Genomic DNA, 15548 nt, shown 5'->3' with positions numbered 1-15548 from the left:
GAGAACACAGTGAGTTTAGAGTTGTCCTGAAGGTAGTCCTTACCCTCTAACTGCCATGCTGGAAGGGCTGGTCCATTTCATTTTAATAAATGCTCTGGCAAGACCACAGCATTGATGCAGTGTTGAGGAATTCAAATATGTAAGGGATATAAAGTGCTTATGCTACATTCTTAGGATGCTGTCGGGTGTGAGGAATGCTGGCTGGATACCTCTGCTCTGCCTTCTCCTCAACGCCAACCCCCTTGACCTGGGAAACTCTTGGACTTTGTGGAATTAACTCTTAGCTCATGTAGCTTGGCCTCCTCATAGGTCATGAGGACTGCTTCCATCATTTGCTACTCTGAGGTTGGAATCAAGACATAAAAGAAAAATCTCCCACATACTTTTATCTGTCCTTGAGACCTAGGGCACACACTCCTGCTAATGACATTCTGTAGTACTTTAAAGCAAGTGGGCTACTTAGAGGGATCTCATTGCACTGAACCGATGGAGAAATAATGCATACAGATAAAAAGCCACTTCTTCTGCCATGTCAGAACTCAGTCATAAAAAATTAGTATGGTGTTTCCGTAATAGTAGGAGTTATGGACGGAGGTTGAGAGGATGTTGGTAATAGGAAAAGTGTCCGTAGGAAACCCCTCCCCCAAGTTCTACTGATGCTGATACAGAGGTAGACGGCTGAGGCATAGCCCATTCAAAGGCCTAATTCAGCTAATACACTGTCAGCCAACATGGGTTCTGATCACCTTGAATGAGCAGGGTTATTCTGGGAAATATCTGTTCCTTGTTTTCTGGCTTTAATGGATGTGTATCATAAGTACAGATTCAAGTTGACACTTCCCAAAATTGCTGTAGATTAGAATTCTAACTGATAGAAATGCTTATGCTCTGATTAGTTTCATGTATTTAATAGAAGAGTCCTAGAATCAAGCTTCAAATCCCTAGTGGATCAGTGAAAATTCATATAAATGATCTAATAAACAGAATAACTTCCACTGAATTCCAGTCACTTTCTTCTCCCTACCTTTGCCTCTCCTCAGGCTCTGGCATGCCTTCAATGGTCATTACTGTGGATATTTTGGGCAGCAAAGAATGTTTGAAATATCACAAACAAGTGATTTCATTTTGCCATGTGATGTTAATGAATATCCTGTAGAAATAAAAGAAGAAAACAAGTTCACAGAGAAGAAGCAAAAATATGAATATCCTCTGGTATTTGACCAGCAAAAGTAAGACCATTGGTTTTGGTTTAGTTTTGTTTTGTCTTTAGATGAACAGACAAGAATTAAACTCTTATGATACTGTGACACTATGCTGGATGTGGAGAATTCAAAGATGAAGAGTCCAGGCCTTTTCAATAATGTCATAGTCCAGTAGAGGGGAGAAATATGTAAACAAAAAGCCTCAGTATAATAGTACTTTTAAGATAATCACAGAGTAGTAAATGGAATGTAACCAAACAAAGAAGACCAAAGAGGCAATTTTGGTCTTCTTTGCTTAGTTGAATCCTATTTAAGTAAAAGCACTAAATAATGAAACACTATGATACATCATCAGGTTTTTCAAGACTTGGGAGTCCAGTGAGCAAGCAAGGAAGACATGGTAGGAAATAGAGCAAGAAAAGTTTATAGAGGCCAAATCACAATGGGCTTCTGTTATAGGCCAACATAAGGATTTTAAATGTTAGAGAAATCATAGTGACAGAATACACAAGAGAAAAAACAGGTCTGAAGAAAAGGATAGTGAGTTTGGTTTGGACAGGTTTAAGTTTAGATGCTTGTGGGACATCCAAATGGAGATATTTAATGAGCATTGAGATAGGCCCATCTGGATGTTGAAAAGAAAACCACAAGCAAGTATTTGAGAAATAAATAGGAAACATGAGGTGACAATAGGATAGGTTACTTTGTAAGGAAGTCAAATAGCTCTAACATTGAATAAGAGTTTGATTCATGGGTTTGCTTGTGTCTCAGGGACATTTGAGCATTGCTTAAAGGTTTAGAGGAGGAGGACGGTTCCCCAGGAGGGCATAGAGTGTTGGCAGAAGGTGTTTTGTGCTTTTGTAATGTTCAGTTCTGGTTTTGATGTGGTTGGATCTTTGTCATAACGGAAGAGATCAGTACTCATTTGAGCTCAACATCAGCAAAGCATGGTGGATAACCTCAGGGGACCAGTCTTACCTGGACTAGCAAAATGGAGCAGACCAGCCCTGGGGAACTGAGTAGATGAGTCCAAAGTGGGAAGAATCAGAGGGGATTGTCTAAAATAAAGTCCTTTAAGGAAATCCCAAGTGAGTCAAAGCTGGAGAGACTCAGTGCCATCATCTAGACCAACAGCTGGTAGAATAAATAGGAACTGAAACTAAGAGTCATAAGCCACACAGAATTTGGATTAAAACAGGAGCAATTTGAGAAAAATCAACAAGGGTTCCAGGGGACTGCCAAAACCCCAACTGAAGTGCTCAAGTTTAGCCAGCAAGAGCACTGGAGAAAAAGTCATGCCAAAATGTGAGCGGTAGAATAGCTGAGCCAAGATGTGGTAAAGTTCACCAAGCAAAGCTGGTCAGTCTCCCTGGGTAATTGCTGAGCCTTGACCATCCATCAACTTAGTACTCAAAATAGTATATTCTAATTTGGTAATATGCATCTCCTTCACTAACTCTGTGAGTTCCTTGAGGATGAAGACCATATTTTGTACCTCTATATATACCCAGTTCTTAGCTTAATGCTTTGCACACAGTTGGCACTCAAAAGATATTCAAGTGAGCAAATAGAGAATGACTTAAATGCAGAGGTAGCATCGTTAGGACTGGTGCCACGGGAGCCAGAGAATCGGGGACCCAGAGAAAGCAGGATGTAATGGATACTAGTTTAGTAAGCAGAGAGAATAAAAGATGTGGGTATGTGCTGAACAGTTTTCCTTGTATCTTTTTATGCAGATGGAAAAAAATGAGCTCAATGTCTTTGCTTTTCAAACGTACACCTCCCAAGGCCTTTGAAGTGGATCATGACTTTAAGTTTTTCAAGTCTCTTTCTTCTCCCAAGGTAGCCTTAAAACAAATGAATGAAAAACAAAAAAATAAAAGAAAGCACTTTGCTCTTGTTTTCCCGAATTTGGATTTCTCCAGGATTAGTTTTCTACTGCTGCTGTTACAAATTACTACATACTTGGTGGCTTAAACAATACGAATTAATTATCTTATAGTTCTGTATGTCAAAAGTCTGACCTGGGTCTTGCTGGGCTAAAATTAAGGTGTTGCCAGAGCTCTGTTCCTTTTCTGGAGGCTCTAAGGGGAGAATCTCAATGCTTTAGTTTGTGGCCCTCTTCCTTCATCTTCAAAGCCGGAAATGTGACTTCTCCCTGACAGTTTTCCTGGGGTCACAGGTCTCCAACCCAGTGGGAAATGTTCTCTGCTTTTAAGGATGCCTGTGATTAGATTGGGCCCACCTGGATAATCCATCTCAAGGTTCCTGACCTTAATCATATCTGCAAAGTCGCTTTTGTCAAGTGAGGCAGTGTAGTCCCAGGCTGGGGGAGGTAGAAATAGGGTGTGGACATCTTTGGTTGCCATGATTCTATCACACACTGACACACATCAGTGCAGAATTAGGAGAGAAATGGGTCCTGCTATTCATTCTATTTCTAGTATTCCTAAAGAGTGGATATAGCATGAGTTGATTTCTTCAAGATCTTCCACACAGTAAACCAAACTTAACCTTCCTAATGTATCTCCCATTATTAACCTACTGTTGCCCCACCCTCTACAAATCAGGCTAGTTGTTGTTTCCTGAGCATTCCTGTCTTCTGCCCCGACAGTTTGTGTGAGCTGTCCTTGCCACATCAATGCTTTTCTCTGTCTCTCGAGTCCATCCTACCTTTGTAATTGACAAAGGATTAGTATCTAGAAATACAAAAGAACTCCTAAGAATCAATAAGAAAAAAAAGACAGTCCAATTTAAAAAAATGGACAGATACATAAATAGATACATCACAAAAGAAAAAAAAAAACATTTGCCAGTAAGCACATGATGAGATGCTCAACCTCATTAGTAAATGTGGACATTCACATCAATAACGTTATGAGATACCATTTTACACCCAGCAGATTGGCAAATATCAGAAACTCTGACTCTATCAAGGGTCAGTGTGCATTTGGCACAATCAGAACACTAATCTGGTAGTGTAAATTGGTAGAACCACTTTGGAAAACAATATGACATTAACCAGTAAAGTTGAAAATAGGTATAGCCTGCTAGAGATATCCCCTGGGGAAACTCTTAAACACATACTTAGGAGACAGGAACAAAGATGCTCAGAGCAGTACTGTTTGTAATAGCAAAAACCTGAAAGCAGCCTAAATGCTCATGAACAGTATAATCGGTACATAATTATAGCATATTTATAGATTGGAACACTGTGGAGCTGTGAATATAAATGGACCAAAGTAACACTCACCTGTATGGATAATAGTTTAATACATGCTACTGAATGAAAAAGTTTTGCTTAAGAATGTATACATAATTATCATTTATGTAAAAGTCAAAAAGAGGCAAAACTAAATAAAATATTGCTTGAGCAAAAATCATATAAGGTGAAATTATATAAATAACAGCAGGAGAATTAAAAGCACAAAATTCAGGACAGTCACTACATTTAAGGGCAGATGAAAAGGACTGAGAACCTCAAAGTTGATGGCATTGTTTCAGTACGTAAAACAGAGCAGTGGGTCCACGGATGTTCATTATGTCATTATTCTTTTACAGTATCAACTTCGTATTTGATAAATACTTAATATTTCCCAAATGAAACAATTTCCATAAGCCCTACCTTTCTGTCCAGATAGAACTCAGCTGCTCCCAGAGGACAGGGGGACAGACAGGTGAAGGACAGGATGTGGAGTATGATAGACTTAGGTTTAATCTTAGATAAATTATTTTATCTCTTTCCTCATTGGAAAGCCCCCCAAAGTGTTGTTGTGAGGATTAAGTGAGAAAAATGTATACCAGTTACATCACAGATACTCGATAAATGTTAATTCCACATTCCCCAACAGGCCCAGTCTCTCCTGCTTTGTGTCTTATAGCATATTCATTTACCATGTTCTCCAGTGAATCAGAGTATTAATATACTTACCTTTACTTCCCACCCACCACTAAGTCCTAAGATTTTTATGGCCAAAGTTATATGCAAGCACATAACAGATACTCAATTTTGTTGAATAGGATTGAAATAGCAGAACCTAAAAATAAAGATTGGTAGATACTTTCAATATTCTCTTCCAATTTGAAGATAAGAAATAATCTTTTAAAGTAATTTAACTGAAGCATTAAATGCATTTTGGGAAAACTTTAGCAAAGTTTTAAAGCTCTTGAAACAATCAAGTGCCCCAAGGATCACCTTCTCCTTTGCACAACTTGGTCTTCTCAACTGGTTGGTAAAATAGCAAAATTTTAATGCTAAAGTTGAGTTAAAACACCTTTTTCTTAGGAATCTCTAATTTTTACCAGAATCTTGTTTTGCCCATTACTTTTCTTTCTCAATTGTATAAAATGTATTCATTCACTTCTTTTTTTTTTATCATTCACTTCTTTTTGAGGTACCATTATCAGTAATAATAATACAATGATACTAATTCTTATATCTAAGTAGCACCGTGCTATATGTGTATTTCATTTGATCCTCATAAATAGTCAATAGGGGAAGAACTTGCCCAAGATCATTCAGCTAATAAGCAGCAGAGTCAGGATTTGAACCCAGGAATTTTGCCACTGAAGGAATGTGCCCTTTGCATTAAACATTCACTCCTGTGTTTTGCAGATTCGAAGACGGGCCTTAGAAGGATTCCTGATGGAAAACAGAGAGGCAGGGATTGTTTTTGGTTCTCTGCCTATATATAGGGTGAGTTGGAGGTTTCTAAGACTAGAGTAATTAGAAAACAACAGGGAATCTGACATCTCATTCCTGACCCTGGGCTACCAAACAAGGTTGAAGAAAATCACATCACCAAGCCAACGGCTGCTTCTATGAGCATACTGTGTCCGATCCCCAAGAAGTCTTTAGTTCTCTGTGTCCATGGCCTTGATCACTTGTCTCTGCCAGTCCACATTAAACACCACAAGAAACGATTTCAGACTCTATCCTGGCTCTTCACCACCTACAGGACAAAATTCAAACACTTTGAGCCTGGCGTACAAACCTTTCATAATCTGGCCTCTGCCTGGACTGTCTGATCTCATTTTCTACCACTTTCCCCCATGTACCTTACACTCCAGCTATGCCAAATTCCTTGCCATTTCTTAAGCATCGTTGCTCTTCCCTCTTCTGTGACTTTGCCAGTGCTGTCTCCCTGTCCAGAAGTTCTTCCTTAGTACTCAGTACTCACCCTTCCAGTCTCCACTCCAGATAATCTGTTAAAGAACTAATTAAACCAGGAATAATAAACTGAAGATGAAATATTTCAACTTTATCTTAACTTATTATTTTTAAAATGCTCTCTCTCCTTCCCAAGAACACGTTCATGATAACAGCAGCAAAAACTTAACCTACAGATGATGCTAAGGGCGAAGTGTCAAGAAGGAATAGTGGGCATTTGGGAAGGGGGGCATATTTTAAAGCAGTTGGACCTTTTCGTTCCCTATTCTCCACCCCTGAATTCACACTACAGAAGTAATTGCCTGAAGTATGTCTTGCTAACTCTTTACTTATGGCTTCTAGGTACAGAGCCCCACCAGCCTAAGATTCCTTCCACTCATTGGCTCAGACGCACAAAGGGAGTCTGCAGATGGCATTCCAGGAAAAAAGAAGGGGGTTCATGTTCAACATGAAAAAGTCAGTACTCAGAATTCCAGAGTGGATCTCCTTTCTGTCTGGGGATTGTTAACAATTGCTTTGTTCCCAGAGACATGCTGGGCCTGAAATTATCTCAGTTCATACTCTTGTCATGAATATTCCCAGATGCATGCATTTTAGCTCAGTGAGATGGAAATCAGGAATTTGTTGAATGGAGACAAAAATCAAATAGGACCTTTGAACCTGGCAGATGAAACTTTTTCAGAGCTAATTTAAGACTTAAATTCACTGCCTAGTTTTAAAAGGCAATGTGACATACCATCTCTGAGGGCTGTGTAACCATCCTTGTACCTGCAGGGTAGAACCATGATATCATTAAGTTTCTGGCTCACCAGCTAAGTCAAGTGTTTTTATGTGTTAAGAAGAGTAGCTAATATACAACGTTTTAGAGTTTATGTAGCATTTTTATAAGTGGTTCCCTTCATTTTCACAATAATTACAAAGAAAAAATTGGGAAAAAGTGGAGCCTAACCAGAGGGTAAATGACTTGCCAAAGATCACATAAGAATTAAATGATAAGCTGAGATCCACTCTGATTCTAAATTTCATGCTCATCCCTTTAAACCATACAGCCTAGAAAATTCAAATGCTCTTACTCTTCTGCTGGCTCTAGGAAGCTGGTAAGGGCCCAACTTAACCTGCAGCCATTCATCCCATTGTTAAAATAGATCAAACCTTAAGGGATCTAACATAGGGTACTTTTTGTAAGCCTCCACCCCATGAAATCAGACTAAAAACAGAAAGGAGCTGGTTCTTATTGCCTGTGCCTAATGCAACAACAGATAACAATCACAGCCACCACCACAAAAAGCTGCTTTATTTAATTATGGAGAAAACTTGAGCATCATTCTGTCCTCGGGCACATAATAAGAATATGAATACTTCCTGTTAATCCGCAACTCTACTAAGAATTGTTGGCAAAAGAAGGGTTTTCTATAAAATAATGTAATTTATTTTTAATTGTTTTAAGTAATCAATGAGACACAGTGGTATCAATAATCCAAAACTGCATGCCTGGGTGGCTCAGTCAGTTAAGCGTCTGCCTTCAGCTCAGGTCATGATCCTGGGGTCCTGGGATCGAGTCCGCGTCGGGCTCCTTGCTCAGCAGAGAGCCTGCTTCTCCTTCTGCTTCTCATTTGCTCTCTCGAGCTCTCACTGTCTCTCAAATAAATAAATAAAATCTTTTTAAAAAATTTTTAAAAAGACACATGTGGCTATCTTCTTTCTGTCACTTAGTTTGTACTTAGAAAATGTAAAGTATATTTAATATCAGATGAGGCAAAACAAATAAGAATGCAAATACAGGTAAAAACATTATATGAACTCTAAAACCCAGAACAGTCTTTTGACTATCTGTTAGTTTTGGATTATTTATTTACTTAAGATTTTATTTATTTATCAGCACTCCAATAGCCACATATGTCTTAAATGCAAGAGGGAAGACAAAAATGGAATTAAAAATTAGTCATGGTTAATGTACATAATGAAGACTCTACACTTAGATAATCAGAAATTGATTGCACTATGATTAGTTTTATCAAAGATCATGAAATATAATAAATTATTTGTCCAAACGCAAAGGAATTTTTTATATATCTGTTGTTTTAATAGATGTTTTATTTTCTTTATCACTCTGCGAGATCATTAACCATACAAAAAGGGCAAAGGAAGTAGATATCTCCATTTGCCTACAGAAAAGGGACCACAAAACCATAATTAAAAATTTTCCTTCTGGTTTAATGAAGAAAAGAGTTAAGTGTAGTGAGGGATTAAAGTCTGTTTCCAAAATAAAATTAGGTCATTTTCAGAAAACTGTGCACTTTGCAAGATAACAATAAATTCTGGAAACTGGCATAGATTAAAGAATCACTATGTTGATTGTCTGCAATTTTAGGAACCCATACAGCCTAAGTGGGAAAATAGTGGATGAAGTCAAATCAATAAATACCCATTAAATGCCTATTTTCATAAAAAGCACTTCCAGGAACCTGGGCATAAATTTACCTCAGAAAGTTTAGTGTTCAAATTCCAATTTTGTGAAACAAGCATGTACAGAATACCTTGAAATACCTACTATGTGCCCTGCACTGTGCTAGGCACTAAGAAGCCATTTTCATAGATCAAGGAGCTCACACTATAGAGGAGAGAAAGTTCTCTGAACAAATAGTCCAAAAATGGGTATCTTAATCTCTTTGACATTATTTTTAAATAATAGAAATGCTGATTCCAACTCTCAATGTCTTTAAGTGGTTTGTAAATCCCTTTAGAATTAAACAAGTTACAGAATATTAACCATAGTACAGGAAAACATACATCAGGGCATAAGTTTATACAGTTGACCCTTGGACAACACAGGTTTAAGCTGTGAGGATCCACTTATATGCAGATTTTTTCAATAAATACAGTACAGTACTTAAGTGTATTTTCTCTTCCTGATGATTTTCTTAATAACATTTTCTTTTCTCTAGCTTACTTTATTGTAAGAATATGGCATATGTACTAATCAACTCTGTATGTTATCGGTAAGGCTTCCAGTCAACAGTAGGCTGTTAGTAGTGAAGTATAGGGGAGTCAAAAGTTATACATGGATTTCCTACTGTATGTATTGATCAAGGGTCAACTGTAATTCTTTTTCTGTTTAAATGTGGGAAGAGAGTGGGAGAATATGAACTCTGTGACATGTTCCATTTACAAAACTGTGGAAGCATATCCGATAACAGAAAAACGGTTAAGTGAAAGATGGTATACAAGATAGCAGACTCTAGCTTTTCAAAGAATAACAGAAAAACCCTCACAGTTTTATTTCGGGTGAAAGGGGATGTAAACTATAACTGAGTGATATTGCTAGTGAAAATGGCTAACATTTGTTTTTAAATTAGTATACAGGGTACAAAACTGAACGTTCCATATGTACTCTTTTCAATCAATCTTCGTAACATGGAGGTGGTTAAGATTATCATCCCCATCTTATATTCAAGAACACTGAAGCACAGAGGAAAAGTAATTTAAGATCCCCCAAAGAAGTAAGTTAATAGAGCTGGGATCTAAACCCAGCAGGTTGACTTCAGAGCCGGGACACGTAAATACAATGCAATGTAATTCAGAAGTAAGTAAACTGCTGGGCCTCCCCTGGTCACAGTAACTGGATGAGAGTCTGCAAATAATGAAAACTGAAGGACTCTCCCTTCCCACCACTCTCTGTTCCCTCGCCCTAGTTCATTTTTCTTCATAGCTGCTGTCACTACCTGACATTACATTCTAGAAAAGCTCATTTATTTGCAATGATTCTTTCCCACTAGAATGTAAGATCCACAAAGGCAGGTACTTTGACTTATTCTCTGCTGGAATTCCAGCGTTTAGAACAGACTGACACATAGGTCACACACACACACACACACACACACACACACACACACACTTGCTGAATGGAAGAATGAATGAGACCAAAGAAGGGAGGAGGGTGCAGGAGGAAGTGGGGGAGAATGAGGATAGAAAATTAAAGAAAGAAACATGAGTGCAGCTTGGGAAATTGCATCAGTTGGTTGGTGGATGGATGTGGGGAGCTGAGTTTCCCCCCTTGTGTCTCAGAGGGAAAGAGTGGTCAGGTTACCTGTAAGTGTTCAAGCCTAAGAGACCTTTAGGTGGTTGAATTTGGAACTTGGGGCTCATTCTGTCTTTTTCTTTACCTTGAACTCTCTGTGTTTCCTCACCCCTTTTTTCATCTTTCTTTCTTCTTCCCCATAATAGGCCATAAAACCAAATCGATATGTACTGTAAATATTAGCTGAATATTATGGACAAAATTTCTGAATTTTTAAACTAAAAGAGTTTAACTTTTTATATGTATGTGTTTCAAAAATAACCAATTCAAAACTCATTTTCATTTCTCATTTGTAGGATCATCACTTGATTTTATTTTCCTGTAAGTCAATGGATTCTGATGATATTAACATACAATATCTCTATGCCTTACAATGACCTAGCAAACTTCTCTAATTTGCTTTGTTTTAACCCAACCTTTAATAGACTGGGCAGTTGAGTCCCAGCATGGATAACTGCCCAGTCTAGTAGTTAGTCTAAAGCTTGTGCTCTTCCATCACACCCTTCTGTAATGCCACATTTTTATCCTGGAGGCACACAGGATAGTTAAGTAAATAATGGTACTTTCTTACTAGGAAGATTAAAATCTCTACAAAAATAGTGGTGCAACGTGACTCTGAAAAATTGCATTATCATATAATGCCAGTTACTAACTGATGTTCCCTTTTTTTTTTTCACAGATGTCACGGAGGAGAAGTCTGAAAAGACATTTAGTCCCACAAATAAATCTGGCTTCTTCCTTCTTCCCATTCATCTCCAAGTGAAGAGAGGAAAATTAAAAGTGGCTGCTGTGGCCTGAGCTGCACATAAAATGGCAAGATCTGAATGACACTCCAGTCTTAATTTCAGGATGAAAGTGAGGGTCCACCAGACACTGTCACCCACATCTGTATCCTCGGGCCATCCTATCGATGGAGAAGATCGCTCAGCTCTGAACAAGCAAGCAGCAAGCAGCCAGGTGTCTAATTTCTTTCATACATGGAAATCCATTTAACACCTAGGTAATGTTTCTTGTTTACTGTCAGCAAAATGACACATAGGGAAACAAAGAAAATCAATAGCATTAGTAGATCTAAAATAATATGGTTATCAAGGATCAGCTTTTCGCCTCCCCCCGCCACCCTTGTTCACCCTAATTCATAACCAGAATTATTATCCAAATATATGCAGTAAGAGGCAAATTACTATGCTATGTGTTATACAAAGAAAATTATTAAAAAGAAAAATGTGCCGAGCAAGCCTCTGCCTCTTTGTCTTCTTCATTTAGGGAAATGTCATATGGAAGACAATGTTCAGAGTTTCTTAGATTAAGTTAGAAGTTATTTACATTTCATCTAGAAATGACTCCAGATAAAAAGAATTTGAATGGTTATATGAACTTTCTGGGGTTCATCTTTTGTTTTTAAATTTTTTTTTTTATTAACATATAATGTATTATTTGTTTCAGAGGTACAGGTCTGCGATTCATCAGTCTCACACAACACACAGTGCTCACCATAGCACATACCCTCCCCAATGTCCATCACCCAGCCACCCCATCCCTCCACCCCCCCACCACTCCAGCAACCCTCCGTTTGTTTCCTGAGATTAAGAGTCTCTTATGGTTTGTCTCCCTCTCTGGTTTCATCTTGTTTCATTTTTCCCTCCCATCCCCTCTGATCCTCTGTCTTGTTTCTCAAATTCCTCATATCAGTGAGATCATATGATACTTGTCTTTCTCTGATTGACTTATTTCGATAGCATAATACCCTCTAGTTCCCTCCATATCATTGCAAATGACAAGATTTCATTTTTTTGATGGCTGCATAATATTCCATTGTAGATGATAGATAGATAGATGATAGATAGATAGATAGATAGATAGATGGTGATAGATAAATATACCACATCTTTATTCATTCATCTGTTGATGGACATCTAGGCTCTTTCCATAGTTTGGCTATTATGGACATTGCTGCTATAAACATTGGGGGGCACATACCCCTTCGGATCACTACATTTGTATCTTTGGGGTAAATACCCAGTAGTGCAATTGCTGGGTCATAGGGTAGCTCTATTTTCAACTTTTTGAGGAACCTCCATACTGTTTTCCAGAGTGGCTGCACCAGCTTGCATTCCCACTAACAGTGTAGGAGGGTTCCCCTTTCTCCGCATCCTCGTCAATATCTGTTGTTTCCTGTGTTGTTAATTTTAGCCATTCTGACTGGTGTGAGGTGGTATATCTCATTGAGGTTTTGATTTGGATTTCCCTGTTGCCAAGTGATGTTGATCACTTTTTCATATGTTCATCTTTTATTAATTCTTTTAATTGATTTCAGTGATTTGGCCAAATGATTAATTTTACCAATGGGTATTCATGTATTTTTACAATTTTTTGTATTTTTGTATTTGTATGAAAGCATCTAAATTTGATCAATAATAAATGAGATTTTTTAAAGATAGATTGATTGATTGATTTGAGAGAGAGAAGAAAAGAGTAAATAAATGGTGGGAGGAGCAGAGGGAGAGAATCTTCAAACAGACTCCCCACTGAGCTCCATGCCAGGGGCAGGGCTCAGTCTCACAACCCTGAGATCATGACCTGAGGGAAACTAAAAGATGCTTAACCAACTGAGCCACTAGGCACCCCAATAAATGAGATTTTAAATAAGTCAAAGTCATGAGGAAAGTATCATAACTGAAGCCTGCAGATTTGCTGGCCCAAGCCTGTTAGGGAAATGATTCAAATGAAAGCATTCCCATGTCAAGGGTTACACACACCCAAAGCACCAGACCACTTGGTAAGAAAAAACAGTGGTCTCAAACTGGACCAAATGGACTTCACAGATATATCTAGAACATTCCATCCCAAAGCAACAGAATACAAATTCTTCTCTAGTGCCCATGGAACATTTTCCAGAACAGATCACATCCTAGGTCACAAATCAGGTCTCAACCGGTACCAAAAGATTAGGATCATTCCCTGCATATTTTCAGACCACAGTGCTTTGAAACTAGAACTCAATCACAAGAGGAAAGTCGGAAAGAATTCAAATACATGGAGGCTAAAGAGCATCCTACTAAGGAATGAATGGGTCAACCAGGAAATTAAAGAAGAATTTTAAAAAATCATGGAAACAAATGAAAATGAAAACACAACTGTTCAAAATCTTTGAGATGCAGCAAAGGTGGTCCTAAGAGGAAAGTATATATACAAGCCTTTCTCAAGAAGAAAAAAAGGTCTCAAATACACAACCTAACCCTACACCTAAAGGAGCTGGAGAAAGAAGAGCAAATAAAGCCTAAACCCAGCAGGAGAAGAGAAATAATAAAGATCAGAGCAGAAATCAATGAAATAGAAACTAAAAGAACAGTAGAACAGATCAACGAAACTAGGAGCTGGTTCTTTGAAAGAATTAACAAGATTGATAAACCCCTGGCCAGACTTATCAAAAAGAAAAGAGAAATGACCCAAATAAATAAAATCATGAATGAAAGAGGAGAGATCACAACCAACACCAAAGAAATACAAACAATTATAAAAGCATATTATGAGCAACTATATGCCAGCAAATTAGATGATCTGGAAGAAATGGATGCATTCCTAGAGATGTATAAACTACCAAAACTGAACCAAGAAGAAATAGAAAACCTGAACAGACCTATAACCACTAAGCAAATGGAAGCAGTAATCAAAAATCTCCCAACAAAAAGGAGCCCAGGGCCAGATGGCTTCCCAGGGGAATTCTACCAAACATTTCAAGAAGAATTAATACCTATTCTTCTGAAACTGTTCCAAAAAATAAAAATGGAAGGAAAACTTCCAAACTCATTTTATGAGACCACCATTACCTTGATCCCAAAACCTGACAAAAACCCCATCAAAAAGGAGAATTACAGACCAATATCCCTGATGAACATGGATGCAAAAATTCTCACCAAAATACTAGCCAATAGGATCTGACAGTACATTAAAAGGATTATTCACCAAGACCAAGTGGGATTTATTCCTGGGCTGCAAGGTCAGTTCAACATCTACAAATCAATCAACGTGATGCAATACATTGATAAAAGAAAGAACAAGAACCATATGATCCTCTCAATAGATGCAGAAAAAGCATTTGACAAAGTACAGCATCCTTTCTTGATCAAAACTCTTCAGAGTATAGGGATACAGGGTACATACCTCAATATCATAAAAGCCATCTATGAAAAATCCACAGCAAATATCATTCTCAATGGGGAAAAACTGAGCGCTTTCCCCCTAAGGTCAGGAACACGGCCGGGATGTCCACTATCACCACTGCTATTCAACATAATACTAGAAGTCCTAGCCACAGCAATCAGACAATAAAAAGAAATAAAAAGCATCCTAATCAGCAAAGAAGAAGTCAAACTCTCACTCTTTGCAGATGATATGATACTTTATGTGGAAAACCCAAAAGACTCCACCCCAAAACTGCTAGAACTCATACAGGAATTCAGTAAGGTGGCAGGATATAAAATCAATGCACAGAAATCAGTTGCATTCTTATACACCAACAACAAGACAGAAGAAAGAGAAATTAAGGAGTCGATCCCAGGGGTGCCTGGGTGGCTCAGTCGTTAAACGTCTGCCTTCGGCTCAGGTCATGGTCCCAGGGTCCTGGGATCAAGCCCTGCATCGGGGCTCCCTGCTCGGCGGGAAGCCTCCTTCTCCCTCTCCCACTTCCCCTGCTTGTGCTCCCTCTCTCACTGTCTCTCTCTGTCAAATAAATAAATAAAATCTTTAAATAAAAAAAAAAGGAGTCAATCCCATTTACAATTGCACCCAAAACCATAAGATACCTAGGAATAAATCTAACCAAAGAGGCAAAGAATCTGTATTCAGAAAACTATAAAATACTCATGAAAGAAATTGAGGAAGACATAAAGAAATGGAAAAACGTTCCATGCTCATGGATTGGAAGAACAAATATTGTGAAGATGTTAATGCTACCTAGAGCAATCTACACATTTAATGCAAACCCTATCAAAATAACATCAACTTTTTTCAAAGAAATGGAACAAATAATCCTAAAATTTGTATGGAACCAGAAAAGACCACAAATATCCAGAGGAATGTCGAAAAAGAAAACCAA

At 38.1% G+C, this 15548-nt stretch overlaps 1 protein-coding gene across 1 annotated transcript in view; it reads left to right on the top strand.

Annotated features, from left to right (window-relative positions):
* The window catches only part of WDR64 (WD repeat domain 64), a 149436-nt gene extending 138223 nt beyond the window's left edge, over positions 1 to 11213 (top strand). Inside the window, exons 24-28 of the mRNA XM_036121626.2 lie at positions 1041 to 1229; positions 2939 to 3044; positions 5818 to 5898; positions 6715 to 6828; positions 11130 to 11213. Coding sequence (XP_035977519.2) covers positions 1041 to 1229; positions 2939 to 3044; positions 5818 to 5898; positions 6715 to 6828; positions 11130 to 11213 — 574 coding nt within the window. The remainder of the gene's footprint in view (positions 1 to 1040; positions 1230 to 2938; positions 3045 to 5817; positions 5899 to 6714; positions 6829 to 11129) is intronic.
* The last annotated feature ends 4335 nt before the right edge of the window (positions 11214 to 15548 follow it).

Source organism: Halichoerus grypus, chromosome 7 (genome assembly GCF_964656455.1).
Source record: "Halichoerus grypus chromosome 7, mHalGry1.hap1.1, whole genome shotgun sequence".
NCBI lineage: Eukaryota > Metazoa > Chordata > Mammalia > Carnivora > Phocidae > Halichoerus > Halichoerus grypus.
Note: the sequence above shows the minus strand (reverse complement) of the source record. Positions and strands in the feature narration are given on the sequence as shown.